The sequence below is a fragment of the Octopus bimaculoides genome, chromosome 23, assembly GCF_046866305.1.
Source record: "Octopus bimaculoides isolate indiv1 chromosome 23, ASM4686630v1, whole genome shotgun sequence".
Lineage (NCBI taxonomy): Eukaryota > Metazoa > Mollusca > Cephalopoda > Octopoda > Octopodidae > Octopus > Octopus bimaculoides.
This window is the reverse complement of record NC_142950.1, coordinates 23038179-23058457: the sequence shown is the minus strand read 5'-3', so window position 1 is coordinate 23058457 and position 20279 is coordinate 23038179. Positions and strand designations below refer to the sequence as shown.

The following is a 20279-nucleotide window of genomic DNA, read 5'->3' as shown; positions in this document are numbered from 1 at the left end:
ATATATATACACATACACCACTGTATTTCAGGATGGTAACTTTATGTATATATATATAATCTGTCTTCCATCTCTTTTATACTCAACATACACTGAGGAATTGCTAATGTAAGCCCAATGACAATTGTGCAATTACCATGGATTATGCCAGGTAGCCATAGGCAGTGCTTTATCGGCATACAACGCAAATTTTAAATTTTACTTATTTATACATATATATACAGATATATGTACATATACATTCATATTTATACACAGGTCAACCCAATGCTAATGTAGAAGACATTTTCCCAAAGTTTCATGCTTTAGGATTGAACTCCAAACTACATGATTGCAAGATCAACTTCTTAATCACACGGTGAAACCTGCACCATTGGGTTTAGGGTACAAACACACAAATACAATTTTTTGAGTCTCAGGTCAGCTCATGGAGTGAGAATTTGTGATTCTCTCACAGGAATTTGAAATATATTTTCAAGAATTCAGTGATTGAAGTTAATAAAAAAGTTGAATCACAGGATATTTCCATTATCAGTTAAAGACCTTCTTAATGCCAGCCTCTGTTAAATGTTTGAAAGTACCAAGTAATATTTTTTGGAGCTCAGAATTCACAGGTGTTTAGGATTTCTTCTTTTAACCCAGATAGTTTCCAGTTTGATGGAAATTCTCTTTGGATACAAGTATTTTGTTTATTGCTGTTTTTACTCTTCCAACAACTATTTTCATTATAGTCTTTTTATGAATTATACAAATATATATATATACACAAGGATGTGCTGAAAAGGTCCTGCCTTTAGGTAAAATAAAATATAGGAGGATCAGTTATGATTTTATTCAGCATATTCCTCTCAGGTTAACACACTTATTGCAGCTGTCCTTCAAGTTTTCTAAGCCCTGTAAAAGAACTCGGAAAGTTGGACCTCCAACCAGGCCTTTCGTGACACTATCAAAGCCAGGAGCTTTTCAGCATCCCCTCGTATATATTTGTATTATTATTATACAAAATCATACAACGGAATTGGGATCCTGAAACCAAGGTACCATGCAAAAAGCATTGGTGTGGGTGCTGGTGCCATGTAACAAGCATTGATGGGGGTACCATGTAAGAAGTACTCAGTACACTCTGGCATTAAGAAGGTCATCCAGCTGTAGAAACCAAGCAAAAACTATCGAACCTGATGCAGCCCCTATCAAGCTATCCAACCAATGTCAACATGGAAAACAGTGCACTAATTTGGACATTCACATCCATATATTCTAATCGAGACTATGGTTTCTAGATAGAACTAGGTGAACTGTGTTGGACATAGTGCAGAGGCAGGTAAGGTACAAGAAAATTATTTTCATACAATTCCTAACAATATTTAGTTATAAAAATGTAATGGGAATTTTTTAAACATTCAAACAGCTATGGAGGCACACCTGAGTAAAAGGGGCATCAAAGGGATTCATAAGTTAAAAACGGTTGAGAAACACTGCTCTAACCAGTCACTGTATCTGTTAGAAACAGCACCCAAATGTCCCTCAAATTACAGCACAGGAGGTAGAAAGGGAAGGACTCATGATCTGAGAAAAACGTGACAATTATTTTTAGCCAATTATGGCTCCCGAAGGGGAAAGTAAATGAGGTGTATGTTGGTCAGTGAAGGACTTGGGACAGCAATTAGGCCTTTCACAGGTATAGCCAACTCCCAGTTTTGTTTGCTTATTTTTCCTTTTTAAATTATTTTTTTATTAACAAAACATACAAAGTAAAAATAAACCAGAAATATGTTTTATATTTACACAGTTGGGCCAAAAAACTCGTTAAATTCCGAATGGAACATTTATAGGAAAAAATTCTATATGTATAATTTCATATTTCTAGTTCTTTGAAAAGTTCAAATTGCAAAGAACAGATAATAAAATAAGAATTTTCAGAAGAGTTTGCCCCTTTTCACAGAAAAGGTAATTTTCCTTCTAAAGGGAAAATATTCCAGTTGATAAATTCTAGAAAATATTCTCTTTGGGTACTAATACCTTTTGCTATCCAACCTCCAGTCATACACAGACAATGTTACCAAATGTATACAGCACAGTTCATCAATGTATATATTAAAGATAAGTATATATTGTTATGCATTACAGGCGAGTATTTCTTTTTTTTTTTTTTAATCAACATGAAAGACTTATAAGTTGACTTTGGTACAAGATTGGAACTGAAGATGCTGATACAGTAGTGCTAAAGTAAATAACTATTTTATAAACAGAAGACTTGATAGATTTACTTAATAATCCAAAAAGGTTGGTTAGTGTCGTTTATTTTGAGAAACACATAAAGAGATGAAAGACAAAAATCAAAGTAAGTCAGATTTCAACACAAAACTTAGATGTCAGACAAGATACTGTAAGACATCTTGTTAAGCTTTCTCTGCTCACTTTCACCACGCTTATCTCCCAGGAATTATTTGTGGTTGGAAGTCAACAGGTTACAAGGAAAAGTCAAATAGAAAAAAAAAATTTGTGAGTGGGTGTGTATGTGTGTATGCGTGTGTCTATGTGTATACAAGTACATTTACATGTTTGTGCTGCTGATATTTCCACAGGAATGCTAATGATGATGATGATGCAGTAACTGGGATTCCTAAATTCTTGCCAACTTCCACAGACCAGGTACTAGAATATAAGGAGGAGTAGAATGGCGTTGTGTATCGCACCATGTTGAAATGATACTGCTGTCATATTAAGTCGCTGTTACTCTCTCCCAGTACTCGTTGAGATTCTCGCTTCAAGACATTCAGAAGGGTTTCAGAACTTTCTAAAATCTGAAAATTTAAAAAAAAAAAAAAAATTAAGGCCGCATAATGAAAAATCCGCTATCATACAATTTGCTGAATTATTGGATTTGTTTGAATAGATGGAGGAATGAATGGGACAAGGGGGGGGGGGGGGGGGGTTAAATTCTCATTGCAGACGTGGTTCCAGGTTCAATCCCACAGTGCAGCACTTAGGCTTTTAAATGTCTTTTACTTCAGCCTTGTGTCATTGAACAATACTTTGTAAAAGGAATTTGAAACAGAGAAATTGTACATAAGCTTGCTTCTCAACCACATGGTTTCAGGTTCAGTGCCACTGTATGGGGACCTTGGGCAAGTATCTTCTACTATAGTCTCGGGTCAACGAAAGCTTTGTGAGTGGATTTGGAAGATAGAAACTGAAAGAAGCCCGTTGTATAATGTGTGTGTGTGTGCGCGTGCATACATGTGTTTGTCTCCTATCACTGCTTGACAACCGGCGTTGGTTTGTTTATGTCCCTGTAACTTAGCAATTTGGCAAAAAGAGACTGAAATGGTAAGTACCAGGCTTAAAGAAAAAAAAATAAGAACTGGGGTCGATTCATTTGACTAAAAGTTCTTCAAGGCAGTGTCCCAAGATGGCCCCAGATGAATGACTGAAACAAATAAAAGATATAAAATAAATAATAATAATAATAAAGAAATTATTGTAAACAGTGCTCAGGTGCACTACAACTTGTCAAAAGTGCGTATAAAGCATATGCATAAAGCATGTCTGGAAAGTGAACAGTGTATGAGTCAGATACATGCTTGCGTGTGTATGGAGGGGAGAAAATCAGGTGTAGTGTTGGCGAATCTCAGGAAGCATGGAAGTTTTGAAGGATGCAGTGCTCCGACAACTGATGCTGGCAGTTTGTTCCATACTTCAGCAACTCTTAGCATGAAAAAGTGTTTCCGAAAGTCATGGGAGCTGTGCTGTTTTCTGACTTTGTAAACATGTCCACGGGTGTTAGACAGGTGGAATTTGGAAAGATGCTCAGAGTTATTGTTAGTAAGATGGTTAATAATTTTATGGGCGTCTGCCAAGTCAGCTGCCAGACGTCGGAGTTTCAATGTATCCATGACAACTCAGGGGTCCAATACCTTTAATACTTGGTTGATTTCTCCTGTATTCAACTCACACACACACATAGCATATAGCAACAACAGAGACTGGATTTGAAAACAATGACAGAGCTTTGTCTAGCGACAAATAGCAGCTAACTCTTTCTAAAATCACACCACATCTGCAAGAGGAAGACAGAGTAGATTATATAATCTTAGGTATACTTTACATATATAAATATAAATAAAAGACAGGTTGGCCATATCTGGAATAACTGTTGAATGTGGGATCAAGCTGTGACCTGGAGCTAAACAACATTATCAATATGGAGTTATATAAATGAATTAGCTACAAACCTTCTTGTATGCTGTTTCTGTTTCACAAATTGTCCGATCAAATTCATTTTGGACAGAAAGTTTTCTGCTCAGGCTTTCATTCACTTTTGACAACCTTTCTGTAAGAATGTGGATATCACTCTGAAGTTTCGCTTTCTCTTCTGCCTCCTGTTCTATCTGTCGTTTTAAGATGTCCCTTTTGTTACAAAGCTCTTCAATACCTACAGAGACAGGAAAGAAATACAAATGAAATATCACAAAGGGGAAGAGGCAATCTACTTCTTTCATTCCCTCTATGCTAATGCCCAATACATCTCTTCCCTTTAAAGTACAAAGCTAATCCTGGCCCCTGAATGCAGAGAATGTGCAAAGGCTGGAGAGGAATGAAGCTGCTAGGCTCTTCTTGAAGTGTAATGTCAGTGTGCATTGCAACAAAGTATTTGGGTATTGAGAGGGAAGTTGGGCATAAGAGGAATTAGATGCAGTGCACAAGAGAAGAGATTGGGTTGGTTTGATTATGTGATGTGGATGGATGAGGACAGTTGCATAAAGAAGTGCTGGTCACTTAAAGTGGAGGGAAGTTGTGGAAGAGGGAGACCCAGGAAGACATGGGATGAAGTAATGAAGGCCAATCTCAAAATGCTGAACCTTATGAAGGAGATGAAAGAGAATCAAGATATGTGGTACATTGCTGTACTCAAGAAGAGCCACCCACTACAACAGGATTGAGATCCTAAGACCAAGGTGCCACATAAAAAACATCCAGTGCACTCTGTGAAGTGGTTGGTGTTAAGAAGGGCATAAAAAAAACCAAGACAAAACAGACTAATGAATCTGGTGTGACCCCTGGCCTTGTCAGCTCCTCTCAAGTAATCCAACCCATAGCAGCACAGAAAACAGATGTTGATGATAATGTCCTTTCTGTGTTGTCATTATTTTTGTTGCCCACTATTTACACTAATCATTTTAGTTGATTTCCTGACAAATATCTCCAACTAACAAGATATTGCATCTGCAATCAAAATCAACAGGTATTTTTTCTTGCTCATTTGGACTTGTAAGGGTTTCAATGGCTCAGACAGTTCAAGCAACACACACACACATCAAACAATTCCAAACTTTAGGTTGTATCTTCTCAATGCTGGGCTATCATACTTTACTTGTTAGAAGATGCTTTGTTTCTTTACCATTCCAACACAATGTACATGAGCAATCTATAATAATTTCTTAAAGCAAAAGAAACATGGACATTATCTAACATCCATTTTCCATGCTAGCATGGGTTAGACAGATTGACCAGAGCTTGTAAGGCCAGGGGCTGCACCAGACTCCATTGTCTGTTCTGGCATGGTTTCTACTCTTGGATGCCCTTCCTAATGCCAACCACTCCACAGAGTGTAGTGGATACTTTTTATGTGGCACCAGCACAAGTACTTTTTATATTGTGGCACCATCATCAATAGCAATTCTGCTGTGGCAGATAGGCGATGTGTAATAATTTCTTAAAGCAAAAGAAACTATGATCTCCCCACTGATCGATGTCCAATTTCTCTATAAACTCTTGGTTTATATGCAAATAAACTCTTACAGCAATGTTTTTCCACCTACCAGTTCACCATGATTCTATTGCTTAAATGAAGGCACAAGGCTTCATGTGGGACTCATGCCAACATGTGTTCTTGAGCAAAACACTTTATTTCATGTTGTTCCAGTACACTAAGCTGGCAAAATTGAGTAGGATCTGTATTTCAAAGGGTCAATCTTGTCACACTGTGTCACGCTGAATCTCCATGAGAATTATGTTAAACCTTAACATAATTCTCATACGCATATCTGTGGAGTGTTCAGCCACTTGCACGTTAATTTCACAAGCAGACTCTTCCATTGATTGGATCAACTGGAACCCTCATCGTTGTTACTGATGGAGCACCAGTTTTTACTATTGCTTGAATAGCCACATTTTCTTTTACACGTTTTGACACATTAGAAGAGGTCATAATTGAGGAATTAGTTTCAATTAATCAAACTGACATCTCATTGACAATAATCACTTTCATCAACATCTGTTGTTGTTATTAGTTTATGTGATAATGCTTTGCTTCATCCTCTTGCTTGATGGGGCTGGGAACATCTCAAGTTAGTGTTTCCATATATGCCATCATGTGTAGAGCCAACCAGATCCCCAGTGCTCTCTATCGCTGGTGGACCCATGCCAGCCCCTCTGCATTCTCCAGGGTAACATTGAGCCTCTGGAAATCTTTCCCAATTATGTCCAGCCATCTAGTGTAGGGCCTTCCATGCAGCTACTGCATCAAATCAGAGTAAAGCTCCAGTAGGATGATCTAGCAGGAGACAGAAGACATGTCTGTACCAGCACGTGATGGATAGCTATAAAATGGGAGGCTGCAAGCTGATGTGTGCACACATACAGTTCTTTGTTGGAAATGTGATGGTACTATCTGATGTTTTTGATGGTTCACAGGGTAACACATCTATTATTTATGAGCTGGAATTAGTTATCACTGTAGGACACCAAGTGAAAGCTTGCCCCTTTCCACTAAATAAATTTTAATGCTTGAGGTCACTGAAGACATAGATATTTATGGAATAAGGGACAAAAAGAGTACTGTAGAATATGCACTCCTTACAGTAATTTTACTGTACTCTTGCATGGAATACGTTCATGAATCTTTCTGTTGCTTTTTCCAAATCTCTCAAGTCTTGCCAATGCAGCCCAGCATCAGCTTCCTTGGGTTATGTTTTTATCTGATATGTTTGAAATATTTTACATAAAAATATCACAACAAATCTAAAAATCAACATTGTTCAATTTTTGAAACTTCTTTGGGTGTTTAGGAAATAAAAACATCCATCCTGGAGTTAAGTTATATCAATGAAGCAGTCAATACAACATCTAATGCAGTATGTGTTCAATGTATACGAATGGTGGTCAAGATGTGTTTCACAATGCTGCATCAGAAATCTGTCTCCATTAGTTTTTGTAGGTCCTCAATTTCTTGGTGTGTTTCTGTCAATAACATCAACACAATTAAGGAGGTGAACTGGCAGAATTGTTAGCACGCCAGGCAAAATGCTTAGCAGTATTTCGTATGTCTTTATGTTGTGAGTTCAAATTCTACTGAGGTCAACTTTGCCTTTCATCTTTTCGGGGTCGATTAAATAAGTACCAGTCAAGCACTGAGGTGAATGTAATTAACTAAACCCCGCCTCTGAAATTGCTGACCTTGTACCAAAATTTTAAACCAATATCAACATGCTTGAGTGGTCCTTGTTCTCTATTATGGTGCAGAATTCTCCAAAATATAACATCTGATATGTTGCTGAGGGTTGACGTGATTAAATATCATTTTATTCTATGAATAGTTGACTGTTCAATTCCCACCAATGGTACTGCTCTATATTCATGGTGAAAGTATTTAAGGTTAAACAACTCACCACAGTTGATGACTTGTGAGGTAAGACTGTCAGAATTGTCTAGGTCAGAGACATGCAGGTTCTACTCATGTCTTGATCACTTCTGGTTCTTGGAGAAGGTTTTCTAAGTCAACAAGGCAGGCATTCTTTTGGACATGAGTAGAGAGCATTCTTCTCTGTGGAGCTGAAACTTAGGCTATGAGGAAGGAACTTCAAGATTGCTTTGATGGTACATAAACCAAGCTTCTCATGGGGATTCAAAACATCTCATGGTATGAGTACAAGACTAAAGAGGAGATTTATGGATACATTCTACTCATCTCTGCTTAACATATAGTAGGCTTTGTTGGTTACTGCTATTGAACAACAGGACCACAACAGAATTGATACCAGTGCCGGTACCACATGAAAAGCACTCATGTTGATGCCATATTAAAAGCACTAGTGCCACATAAAAAGCACCTAACCATCAGGTTGATCATATGATGTATGTAAATTGTGTGAAGCAACTCCAGTTACCTTCTGTCCTACATTGCAGACAACAAAAGATTTCCTGACAAACAAACTTCACATCTATGCTGGTAATGATATTAAATAGCAGTGATCATTTGACCATCAGGTTGAGTCATGTGATGTAATATGTAAATTGTATGAAGCCACGCAATGCTACCATAACCAGGTAGATAACATGATCAGTGCTGACCCAGGTTAAACAACTACTGCAACATTATTATTTAAATATAGTTACAGAACCATCAGTGATATATAAGATGACTGGGCTGTTAAACCTTAGATGTTTTAGCCAGGGATATATAGCAGTACCAGTGGTCGGAATTGAACTGTCAACCATTCAGAGAATAGAATGGTATTTAATCACGTCCACCCTCTGCAACTTGCTACGGCTACGGCTACGTAAATGTGATCGTCGTAGTTTGGATGTTGTCTACAATAATGCAGAAATCCACGACAATATGTTGAAATCTTTAGACCTTTGAAATAACTGAGTGCAGGGTTTTACCAATGTTGTCCCCATAGTCCACCATAAAGCCTCTGGGAAACTGTAAGCATATCCACGATAGTAACTATCTAGAATGCTATAACAGATATTTCATATATAGTAAGCTCTCGATTTAACGGACTAAAAGGGGGAGGGTGTGTCCGTCATACCGAATATCCGTGAAACAGAAGGTAACCTATAAGTTACTTCTTTTTTATAAAGCTTTAAAATATAATATACATTAGAGCACAATAGAAAGGGGGTCCGGTCCCCCATCTTTTTTTTTCCCCCGAACAAAAATAAGGGGTTTGCAGCATATTAGGAGGTCGGGGTACTTGATTCCACGCAAAAAATCCGAGTTTTTTTTTTTTAGGAAAGAATCAAATAATACCGTACTTTGTCGGTGAATTTCTACCTGTCTACATACACATATACTCTATTATATATATATATATATATATATATATATATATATATATATATATATATATATATATATATATATATATATATAGATAGATAGATAGATATACACCACGACTTCACAAAAAAATATGTTCAGCGTAAAATATACACAATGTAAATGTTACATTCTCTAAATATTTAATAACGAACAATGTAATTCCAATGATCCTGGGATTGAGGGGAGGGGTTCGGTCCCCCGTCTTTTCCGAACAAAAATAAGGAGTTTGCAGCATATTAGGAAGTCAGTGTACTTGATTCCACGCAAAAAATCCGAGTATTTTTTTCTCTCTTAGTGAAAATCGTGCGGGTGAAAGAATAAAATAATACCGATTTTTTCCTCGAAATATTTTCAAAGATGAACCAAGTACTTACATTTGACAAGTTCATTGTTATATGTTTGTAATGTAGCACCTTGAAGAGTCATTTCTGTTGCTTTTTGTTATCTGCCACAACACAACAATTAAGCTAATTACGATAATAGAGCATAGAAATAAAAATAGAGGAAAATATTACGAAAATTGGCTTCCGCACAGTGAAACGACTGCCATCATCTCCCTTTGTAACTATGACAACATTGGCGGGACACTTCAGTGCGCAGCTGTTGTTTACGTTTGTATTTTATTTAAGTACAGACTAAAGCTACACACATTTATTCTAGTTTCCAATAATTTGTTTTTTCAGATATATTTAAATAAATTTACATCACATGTATTTAATTGCTGAGGAAAGTTTGTGTCATAATATTTAAACGGATTTGTTTTTTTTTTTCTTCAGGTTGCATATCGTTGCTGCTGTACAGCTAATGTTATTGTTCACTTCCGTTAGAGACCAATTTTATTTATACTTTTATCTTATTAAAAATGTCTTAATAGTGAAAGTGGATTCATTTAATAGTAGAAAAATACATTTTACGAATTTTAATCCCGGCAAAAATGTCTTCCCAAGAAATAGAAACTTGGGTCAACGATAAATTACATGATATCCTCGGAATATCTGATAAATATATTTCACTTTATTTAATTGAGCTGGGCACCAAGTCGCACAGTCCGCAGGATTTTGTCAACAGGATAGAAGATACAAACACAATTGATGTGGATGACAACGTCATTAGTTTCTGTTCAGAATTATGGAACAAGGTAAACTATCTCTTTCGCAATGATTTGATATCTTAAGGTCTTGATTTCTATTTTTCTGTGTCACAGGGCTTGAAATTTCCCTCTTCAATATCAGAAAATTAAACACACCCATCCACACACACACATACATATATATATATATATATATATATATATGCACATGTAGATTGTACCGTGTTTAGGCAATCCTATGTGTGTGAATAGTATTCTAAAGTATTTCCATGTAGCTTGCTATATTTGAGAAATATATTGACGCAAGAGTGGCTGTGTGGTAAGAAGTTTGCTTCCCAACCACATGGTTCCAGTTTCAGTCTCACTGTACGACATCTTGAGCAAGTGTCTTCTATTATACTGTATTGAATGACTGTTGATATCACCTCCGCAACTGAGCACTTATGCCGCCAGCCGCTATCGTTCCCATCAGCTAAGATTCTGCGTGATACTGAAGCTAGGTCCTGTTTTGTGGTCACTGCATTTTTTTTTTTTTTGCATGCCAAAGTCCATTTTTGGGGATTTTAGAGTCAATTGATCAAGAACTTACAGAATAAATTTCCTCTCTAGCTAACATGTCCTGTCTGAGCATTAGGTATCAAAGAGTACAATATGCAAAGTTTTCCTCCCTTTTCAGGAGAGTAGAACAAAGGTCCCCACTGTTTTTGACAGCGTGGGGCACTAGAGATTAAACGAGGGAAATTACTGACACACTTCAAATAGGAACTGAAGCAAATTTTTTTTAAATCAGAAAACGTAGAAATGGCGACCCCTATGAGTAGTCATGCTGTTTCTATGTTGACTGATAAAAACGTCGACGAATGGTGTCAAGTACAATGCACCGTGTGTACCGGCTTCGAAAAAGAGGCCAGTGAGGAAGCCAAAGAAGTATTAGGTGTAGAAGAGGTTCGTGTCGGCCACGGACATATAGTGATACGTTTGCCCGTAAAGAACACGTCCAAGGTTCTAACTTTAAATGGTGTTGACAATTGCGCAGTCTTGATTCATGAAAATCTTCATTTTGGATTTGGAAGTAACGAGGAAGGATGTATGAAACAGCTTCAATATTTAGTTGAAAATGTTGATTGGAGAATGGGCTTAACGGTTTGGTCTGAAGTTTATTCCTTTCATTTGCCAATCTCTGAGAAGCCAGTTACATATCCTGTTGATTTTGGAAGTGTCATTCCTTCCTCTGCAATCCCACTGAAACCAAAGCAAGAAAAATCTAATAGAAAAGATTATGGCAAAAAGAAAAGAAGATGCAAGAGGGAAGAAAATGAAAATACGAATAAGGGAGATAAAGTTAGTGAGGAATTGATAGAGTGTGATGTGAATATTGAGGAGAAAGTTGACGACGAGAGTTCTGCTAATATCACTGCTGGGGTCACTGAAGCCAAAACCACTAGGAAATCAAAAAGGCCTTTCGATCCAACAAAACCAACATTTCGAGTCACTTGTCACAGAAGTGGGGAAAATCACACCTTCAGCTCAATGATTGCAGCAGCGAATTTTGGTGGTGCAATACAAACTTATTTTGAATGGAATGTTGATATGAAAAATTTCAATATTGAAGTTATTCTGAGAATTGTTGATGACAGTGTTTCTGTTAGCATTGCTCTTACCAAAGAGAGCTTACACCGGCGCTTAATTACAAATTTCGGACCGACAACTCTTCGTGCAACCACTGCCTATAACATGCTCAGACTTTGCAAAATTCAGGATGGAGATGTTGTTTGTGACCCTATGTGTGGAAGTGGAGCAATTCCAATCCAGGCCTCAGTTTGTTGGCCCCAAACCTGGAACATATGTGGGGAGATTCATCATAGAGCGATGGAAAAAATTGAAGGTAACATTAATGCTGTGAATGAGCAACGGAAAGAGAAGATGCTGCCTCAGCTTGGTATCGATGTTTTCAAATGGGATGCTTGTCATTTGCCACTTGCCAGCCACAGTGTAGATGTTTTCATCACTGACTTGCCATTCGGGAAAAGAAGTGGCTCAAAGAAAAACAACTGGAAATTATATCCTGCAGTAATGTATGAAATGGCACGGGTTGCCAAGCTGAACACTGGTCGGGCCTGTCTTCTTACCCAGGACAAAAAGTGCATGTTTAAGTGTATGCAGCATTTTGCCAAATACTGGAAGAAACAGTCTTACCTTTGGGTAAACATTGGCGGGCTGGCTGCTGGTGTGTGGTTATTCCGAAGAACATCTGCTAAGCTTTCTGGAGCTCCAGTTTCAACTCTGTGGCATTCTCCACTACCAGAAAACTGTCCTCAAGAAATGCCAGTTCCAGACAATCAAATTCCAGATCTGTAAAATGGGATCTAATGAATCCACATATTTTTACATTGAACTTTTTCTCTTTATTTTAAAAAATTTTTATTGTGTTTAGTTTTATATTCTTTCTATTTCCTTTTTCACTGGCATCAATCCATTTACAATCATTAAACACTAAGGTTGGATGATGGGGATAGCAACAAATACATATGCACTTCACATAAAGTTTCTATAGAACCTTATATGCATGTAATGAGCTTAACAATAGAAATGTTTGGGGCCATTTTTGTATTCTCTAAAGTAGAGATTATTTCTTCATTCAAAAAAGAAAAGAAAATATACAAAATCTGCATTTTTAGAGAATTGCCAAACAAAAATAATATAAATTTATATTAAACTTATACAACTTTCATAATAAAATTGATATTAGTTCATGCTTTACAGAATCAAAATAAAACAAAAATGTTGTCAGTGAACAGGTCGCGGTCTCAAAGCGACGAAAATATTTTGACAAATTAAATTTAAATGTTGAACTGAATCTAACGGATTTTGTGTGTTATTTTAAATGGCTTATAAACACCTTCCACGCTGCAATTGTTTTCGTTCCAGCACACGATATCAGATCAGGTCACTTGCTATGCAGGTACATCTCCGTAATATATTTTTATGATTGAAATATATGTGTCAGCTGCTATCATGAATTTCATCTTCAAGCTATAGTTTGCTTATACTTTTTATTTCAGGCTTTCCCTATGCATTGTCTAGTTGTAGGTGAAACTTGATTGAACAGATATATTAGCATAGGCATTCCATCCATGACCATCCTATCTTATTATATATCTGGAATTGCATTTTCCAATGTGGCCTTTCTTTCTTTTAAGACAATCGATGGAACTTGGTTGCTGGAAGCTCCTTTGTTGGCTGCTGGTGTCGTATGTTTATAACAATTTGCAAACGAGAGGGAGAATAGTTATGAGAAAGAGCAGTGAGAAGTGATATCTGAATTTTCAGTTAACCTAAGAGTGAATACGAGTTCCCCTGTCTCACATCATTATATAGTAGTGTTCTATATCAGGGGTTTTCAAACTTTTTGACTTGTGGACCCCTTTATATTTCAGGCTTTACCTTAGAGACCCCCTTATAAACGCTTGTGAAATTTATACATAGATATTTGCTTAAAATAACATATACTTTTACATTTATTTATTTAACAGTATTTAACAAATAGGTTTATTGTCAATTATACACACAGGATTTTTTTAATACATACTTACTGAGAAGGATGTACTTGCTTGGCTCTGCACGGACCCCCTGTCTTGGCTTTCCACGGACCCCCTGTGGTCCGCGGACCACAGTTTGAAAACCCCTGTTCTATATAATTTGAGAGTTGTATCACTTATCTAGAAAAGACCACAAAACAATCTACCACATTCTTCATCTAAGAGTGTTATTACCCGAGTTCACTCATATGTAAGAATGTGTGTTTATATATGCAATTGCGGTTGAAACTGAAGGCACTGGATTATCTTATGTATGTTAATGAATTCAAACCTTGCTGGTTTAATTATTTTATTGTGCTACTGAGCTAGATTCACATAACCCCACTAAGTTTAACTGACTAGAATAAAATAGGTGCTACATAGTATGAAGGACATTCAGCTATTATTGCAAAGGCAGCTTTCTCTTTTTTTTTTTCATCTGATAAGCAAGAAGAAAACAGGTAAAACAGCTAAGTAATAGTTTAATATTGTATAACCAAGGATATAATATACTTAAAAAATTGTAAAATGCAACAGGATCTAGAAGATATCTGGTACTCTATGGGGGTGGGCATCCAGCCATAAAAACCAAACCAAAACAGACTGGAGCCTGGTGCAGTTCTCTGTTTTACCAGTTCCAGTGGAACCATCTTACCCATGCCAGCATGGAAAACGGATGCTAAAGGATAATGATGATGACATTATTTGAGAAGCACTGTGGCAGGGTGTAATTCAAGGGACATTTCATTGCTATTTTAAGCAGCTATGTGGAGGCTCTCTCATTCGCTTTAAAATGAAGATTTTCTTGCTGATTGTAATCGTATTTATAATGATGTTGGTTAATGATGATTGCGATGCTGTTTTCAGGTACCACACAAACAAGCTCCTGTCAAAGCATCACACATTGCAGAGAAAGCAGCCAAAGAATTGGTACAGAAAAACAAAAGCTATACTCTCGTTTCAGATGATGATGATGATGATGATGATGATGATAGTGAAGAAGAAAAATTTGTTCCCAAAAAGGTAAGTAAACTCTAGTTTACCCTTTAGCTTATTTATATACATTATATATATTGATAGAAGTGACAATGTGTATGTGTATATATATGTATATGTGTGTATATATATGTGTATATATATATGTGTGTATATATGTATGTATATATATGTGTGTATATGTATATATATATATATATATATATATATATATATATAACTGGGCGTTGTGTGTGTTTATTGAGCAAAAACACCTAAAGCTCCATGAACTCTGGCAGGAGGTGGTGGTGACCCCTGTTATACTCTTTCGCCCCAACTTTCTCTCACTCTTACTTCCTGTTTCTTGAGTAAAGCTGCGATGGACTGGTGTCCCGTCCAGCTGGTGGGGAACACATACGCCATAGAAACCGGGAAACCAAGCCCATGAGCCTAGCTAGGCTTTAAAAGCGCACACAAAACACACACACATGTCTGAATAGCTCGAGAGCAGATTATATACTCAGCTGGGTCAAATTGTTTGCATGCATTACAGAAATGTCATTCTGCCGGTACTTCTGTACCAAGGTTGATATTTACATAATATTGTGTGTGTATATTATTCCGACCTAACGAGGTGCCTCAACTTAAGCACCTAATTCAACCGAATCTCACTTATACATACATACATACATATATATATATATCTATATATATATATATATATATATATGTATATATGTATATATGTATATATATATCTGTATTGATCAGACTGCTGGTCACAATGTTCTTCCATTTCTTTCTTTATTGCATCCTTTTTTTCCATCTTGGCCCAACTCATTTAACTAAATTGTTTTCCCGTTGTTGTGGACACCATTTGGCAACGGCACCAACTTGCCTGTTGTCTGGCCCAACAGAACTTGTCCTGGTTAGATTGGTGCCTTTTGAACCCTACAAACAAACACCCCTCTTGCTCACAAATTGTGTTAGCCATATAGAATTAATTCATTAATATTTTCTTACGTTTTTACCCACAGAAAACAAAAACAGAAAAGAAACGCCAATTCCGTAAGAAGCAGGTATCTTCAGAGAGCAGCTCTAGTGAACCAGAAGGGTGAGTCATTAGATTGATATTTTATTGATATTTGTAAAGTGGTGAGCTGGCAGAATCATTATCATGATGGGCAAAATGCTTAGCAGCATTTCATCCATCTTAAAGTTCTGAGTTCAAATTCCGCTGAGGTTTGGATTTGCTTTTTTGTCTATACAGGGTTGATAAACTTAAGTACCAGTTGAATACTGGTATCAATGTAATCTCTTGGAATCACTGGCTTTCTGCCAAAATTTGAAATCAATTTTATTGATATTTATTCAACATTAATGATCATGATGATTGTTGTGATAGTTGTTGCACTTCTTTTCCTCCTTCTTTTCCTCCTCCTCCTTCTTTTCCTCCTCCTTCTCCTTCTTTTCCTCCTCCTTCTCCTTCTTTTCCTCCTCCTTCTTTTCCTCCTCCTCCTCCTCATCATTATTGCCATTGTCAGCAGCTAAATATTTTCCCTCTCCACTTCCCTTTATTCTAGTGATTCATATGGAGATCTTGACAAAGATTTGAGCAGCAGTGATAGTGAAGATGAACTGGAGAAAGAAGAACGAGAACGTCTTCGTGACTTGCAAGAACGGGACGACTTTGCCTCGCGTCTCCAAAAGAAAGACAAAGAGAGAACAAGGCACGTTGGGTCAAAATCTGATAAAAAGGTAAACCACATTATGTTTGGAAAAAAAACAGTCTTTCATACACCTGTAATGTTACAATCAACCCTTGTTTTTGTTCCTGTTGCTTTCTTTCTTTTTTTTTTTTTAAATATTCATTTGCCACCCCTCTCTCTTTGATTTTTCCTGACCAAAAATAGTGACATTTAGATCATTTTTCTCTCAGGCTCATTTAGACCAAAATTACTGATATTTAAATCATTGTACAAATCACCTCAAAGCATTCAACAATTGACACGAGAAGCTAAGGAAGATAACTCTGTATTCCACGACAGTCAGTAAAGTTAAAGAATTAATATTTTTAAAATGAAAATTCTTGTTTTTCCTTCACTCTTTGCTTCTTGGCATGTATCTATTTACCATTCTGACCCTATACTCAGTAAGTCTGTTACTTTTTGCAACTATCTATCCCCTGCCAAATGTTGGTAATCCATGTGAGAAAGAAAAATTTCACTTTCCAACACACTGTAATTTCTGGTCTACATAACTGCTATCTTCTCTTCTTTTTTTTTTTGTCTGTTTTACGATAGATTCTACTCTGATATATCTAATTACATACCAACTTTACCTGAGGTCACCCAACACATCTGTCCTCCCCCCCCCCCCCTGCCACCCATGTTGTCTCCCCTCCCTCAGGCTCTGCACTCAATCCTTCATCATCATCACCGTTCTTTAACATCTGTTGTCCATGCTGGCATGGATTAGATGATTTGACTAGAGCTAGCAAGCTGGAGAACTGCCCGTTGTCCCAGTTTGATTTGGCTTGGTTTCTATGGCTGGATGCCTTTCCTGACGCCAACTACTCTACAGAGTGTGTTGAGTGATTTTGATCAGGCAGCAGCACAATCACTTTTACGTGGCTCCAGTATGAGTGCCTTTTATGTGGCACTCTCCCTGAGAATTGGAATGCATCTGGAACTTCTCCTTTTCCCATCATCTATTCAACCCCATCAATGTCAGATGGAAAACCTGTAAAAGTCATGTCTGTTGCCACTTCCTCCTTATTAAACAGCGAAAATGATGGTGAATAGTTGCTGTTTCTGTGTTTTTTCCATCCATCTAATATGTCTGTTTTCTTTGTCAGGCAGCAGAAGAAGCAAAGCGCCGTCTTCAATTAGAGTTGAAAGGCAGAGTGAAAATAGTGGGGGATCAGCGTAAAAAGTCCCGTCGAGAATACTTAAAAAAAAGACAGAATGACAAACTTGATGATTTAGAAATGGAAATCCAAGATGAAGAATATCTGTTTGGTGATTTTAGGTAAGTAGGAGTTTCAGCTTCTCTGGTTTTCACTGCTTTGAATATCCATAGCAGATGTTCAACTCATGCCTAGTGAGGTACCACTGAGTTGTTACCAAGCAAGCACTTGTACATGGCACCAGCACAAGGCTCTCGCAAGCTGATCTTCTTCATCAGCGGGAGCAGCACCAACACTTCTGCTGCGGAGGCTGGTTCTTCTTGAGTACAGCAAGACACCAGGTATCTTGGTCCTTTGTCATCTTCTCCATAAAGTTCAGTGTCTTGAGGTCATCCTGCAGTACTTCATCCAATTACTGAAAGTATGTCTGCTTTTATTAAAAACCAAGCTATGTCTGTGCTTTTGTTAAAAACGAAGCCTGCTTCTATATAATGTTCTATAGTGATTACTTCTGTGTAATATTCTGTTTAGGCAGTTTCTATGGAATTATTTTGCTAGCCTGCTTCTTTATAATTTTCTATGTAGTTCCTTTTATGTAATGTTCTATCTCGACAACTTATGTGTCATGTTCTTCCTTGTCTGTTTCTTTATAATAATGTTCCATTTAGGCAGCTTCTATGTAATTTGGTGGGGAAACAAAATGAAACAAACAATAAAAGACATGTGTGGTTTGTTTTGATAGGCTGTCACGGCGAGAACAAAATGAACTGGAATATAAGAAGAAAGTGTTAACATATGCGAGACAACATCGTGAAGCTGCTGCTGTGGAGAAGATCAACCGCTACTACATCCCAAAAGATGACGTGGTAAGATTCACAGCTTCACCAGCTAAACTTCCTTAATTTTTCTCTAAGTGTTTGCGTGAGTCATGTAGAACAATAACCTATTGTTTTGGCAGAGTAATTCCTGGTTCTTAATCCATAGCTTGCAATTCATTGTCATCATCATCCACTTTCCATGCTGGCATGGGTTGGATGGTTTGACCAGAGCATAATATATACCTACATCATCAGTGTGTGTGTGGTATTATATTCTGAGTTCAAATCCCATTAAGTTTCACTTTGCTTTCCATCCTTCTGAGCTCAGTAAAATAAGTACTGGAATACTTGGTGACTTTGTACCTATAATTTAAAGGATCAGCCTATTACATACTGTATCATGTTGAGAATCATTATGTTCAGGGCACAAATGTCTGGAATACGCAACCACTTCCTCTAGATTACAATACGATCAAAAGGTTGTTGTTTTGGAACACTTGCTGAAACCGATGTAAGATCCATTAGCATGTGTATATGTAGGTATGTTTGTATGTGTGTGTATTTTTTTTTCCTTTTGTGTGTGCATCAATATCAAATTCTTTATGACACCTCACCCCATATGTTTATAGAAACCTAATGACAAATATGTGGAAGAACCAAATGAGAAGGGTCCAAATGCAGAACAGAGGCGCTGGGAAGAAGAACACCTGAATGCTGCTGTGATGAAATTTGGTGCCAGAGATGCCAAAGAAAAATACAAGGAGAAGGTAAATTCTTTAATTCTTCAATAATGAAGTTATGGATTGTCTGATGTTTATGTGTGTGTGTATATATATTTTTTATGTGTGTGTGTGTGTGTGTGTGAAGGCACATGGCCTATTGGTTAGAGCAGCAGACTCACAGTTGAGGGATCGCAGGTTTGAATCTCAGACTGGGTGATGTGTGTGTTTATGAGTGAAACACCTAAGCTCCACATGGCTCCAGCAGAAGGTAATGGTGAATTTCTGCCAACTCTTTGGCCATAACTTCTCTTTCACTCTTTCCTCCTGCATCTTGCAGTGCTCACCTGTGACAAACTGGCATCCCATCTAGGTGGGGAACCTATATGCCAATGAAAGTGGGAAACTGGCCCTTATGAGCCAGGCATGGCTTGAGAAGGAACAAACAACAACTACAACACACACACACACACACACACACACACACACACACATATAAATAAAGATAAAGCTCCTTCTTGAGTCATAGACTCATAAGACCAATTTCCCAATTTCTGTGGTATATAAATTTGCCCCTGGGCAGGATGCCAGTCCATGCTGGATTACTCATTTTTGTTAGCTGAATGGGCTGAAGTAATGTGAAATGGAGTGTTTTGCTTAAGAGCAAAGCACATCACTTGGTCCAGCAATCAAAACCACAATTTTATGATCATGAATCTAACACCTTAACCACTAAGCCATGTATCTCCATATATATATATATATATATATATATACATATATATCATCATCGTTGTTTAACGTCCGCCTTCCATGCTAGCATGGGTTGGACGATTTGACTGAGGACTGGCGAACCAGATGGCTGCACTAGGCTTCAATCTGATCTGGCAGAGTTTCTACAGCTGGATGCCTTTCCTAATGCCAACCACTCCTAGAGTGTAGTGGTTGCTTTTATGTGCCACCGGCACGAGGGCCAGTTATGCGGTACTGGCAATGGCCACTCTCAAATGGTGTTTTTTATGTGCCACCTGCACAGGAGCCAGTCCAGCGGCACTGACAACAGCCTCACTCGAATGTTTTTT

The 20279-nt window shown here is 37.4% G+C and overlaps 3 protein-coding genes across 3 annotated transcripts in view; 2 read left to right on the top strand and 1 right to left on the bottom strand.

Moving 5' to 3' along the window:
- Nucleotides 1–2283: 2283 nt before the first annotated feature.
- LOC106876967 (microtubule nucleation factor SSNA1) lies at nt 2284–9908 on the bottom strand. The gene is made up of 3 exons (XM_089340094.1): nt 9484–9908; nt 4236–4435; nt 2284–2804 (listed from the first exon to the last, which is right to left on the bottom strand). The coding sequence occupies exons 1-3, from the start codon at nt 9533–9535 to the stop codon at nt 2718–2720; spliced, it is 339 nt and encodes a 112-aa protein (XP_089196220.1). The 5' UTR covers nt 9536–9908; the 3' UTR covers nt 2284–2717.
- Nucleotides 9909–9912: 4 nt separating this feature from the next.
- Nucleotides 9913–20279, top strand: part of LOC106876964 (pre-mRNA-splicing factor ATP-dependent RNA helicase DHX16) — a 31675-nt gene continuing 21308 nt past the window's right edge. Inside the window, 7 exon segments of the mRNA XM_089340090.1 lie at nt 9913–10247; nt 14645–14800; nt 15790–15866; nt 16336–16510; nt 17610–17782; nt 18403–18526; nt 19108–19245. Coding sequence (XP_089196216.1) covers nt 10044–10247; nt 14645–14800; nt 15790–15866; nt 16336–16510; nt 17610–17782; nt 18403–18526; nt 19108–19245 — 1047 coding nt within the window. The 5' untranslated portion in view covers nt 9913–10043.
- LOC128250591 (tRNA (guanine(6)-N(2))-methyltransferase THUMP3-like) lies at nt 11001–13056 on the top strand. Its single transcript, XM_052975914.2, has one exon. The coding sequence runs from the start codon at nt 11001–11003 to the stop codon at nt 12555–12557; it is 1557 nt and encodes a 518-aa protein (XP_052831874.2). The 3' UTR covers nt 12558–13056.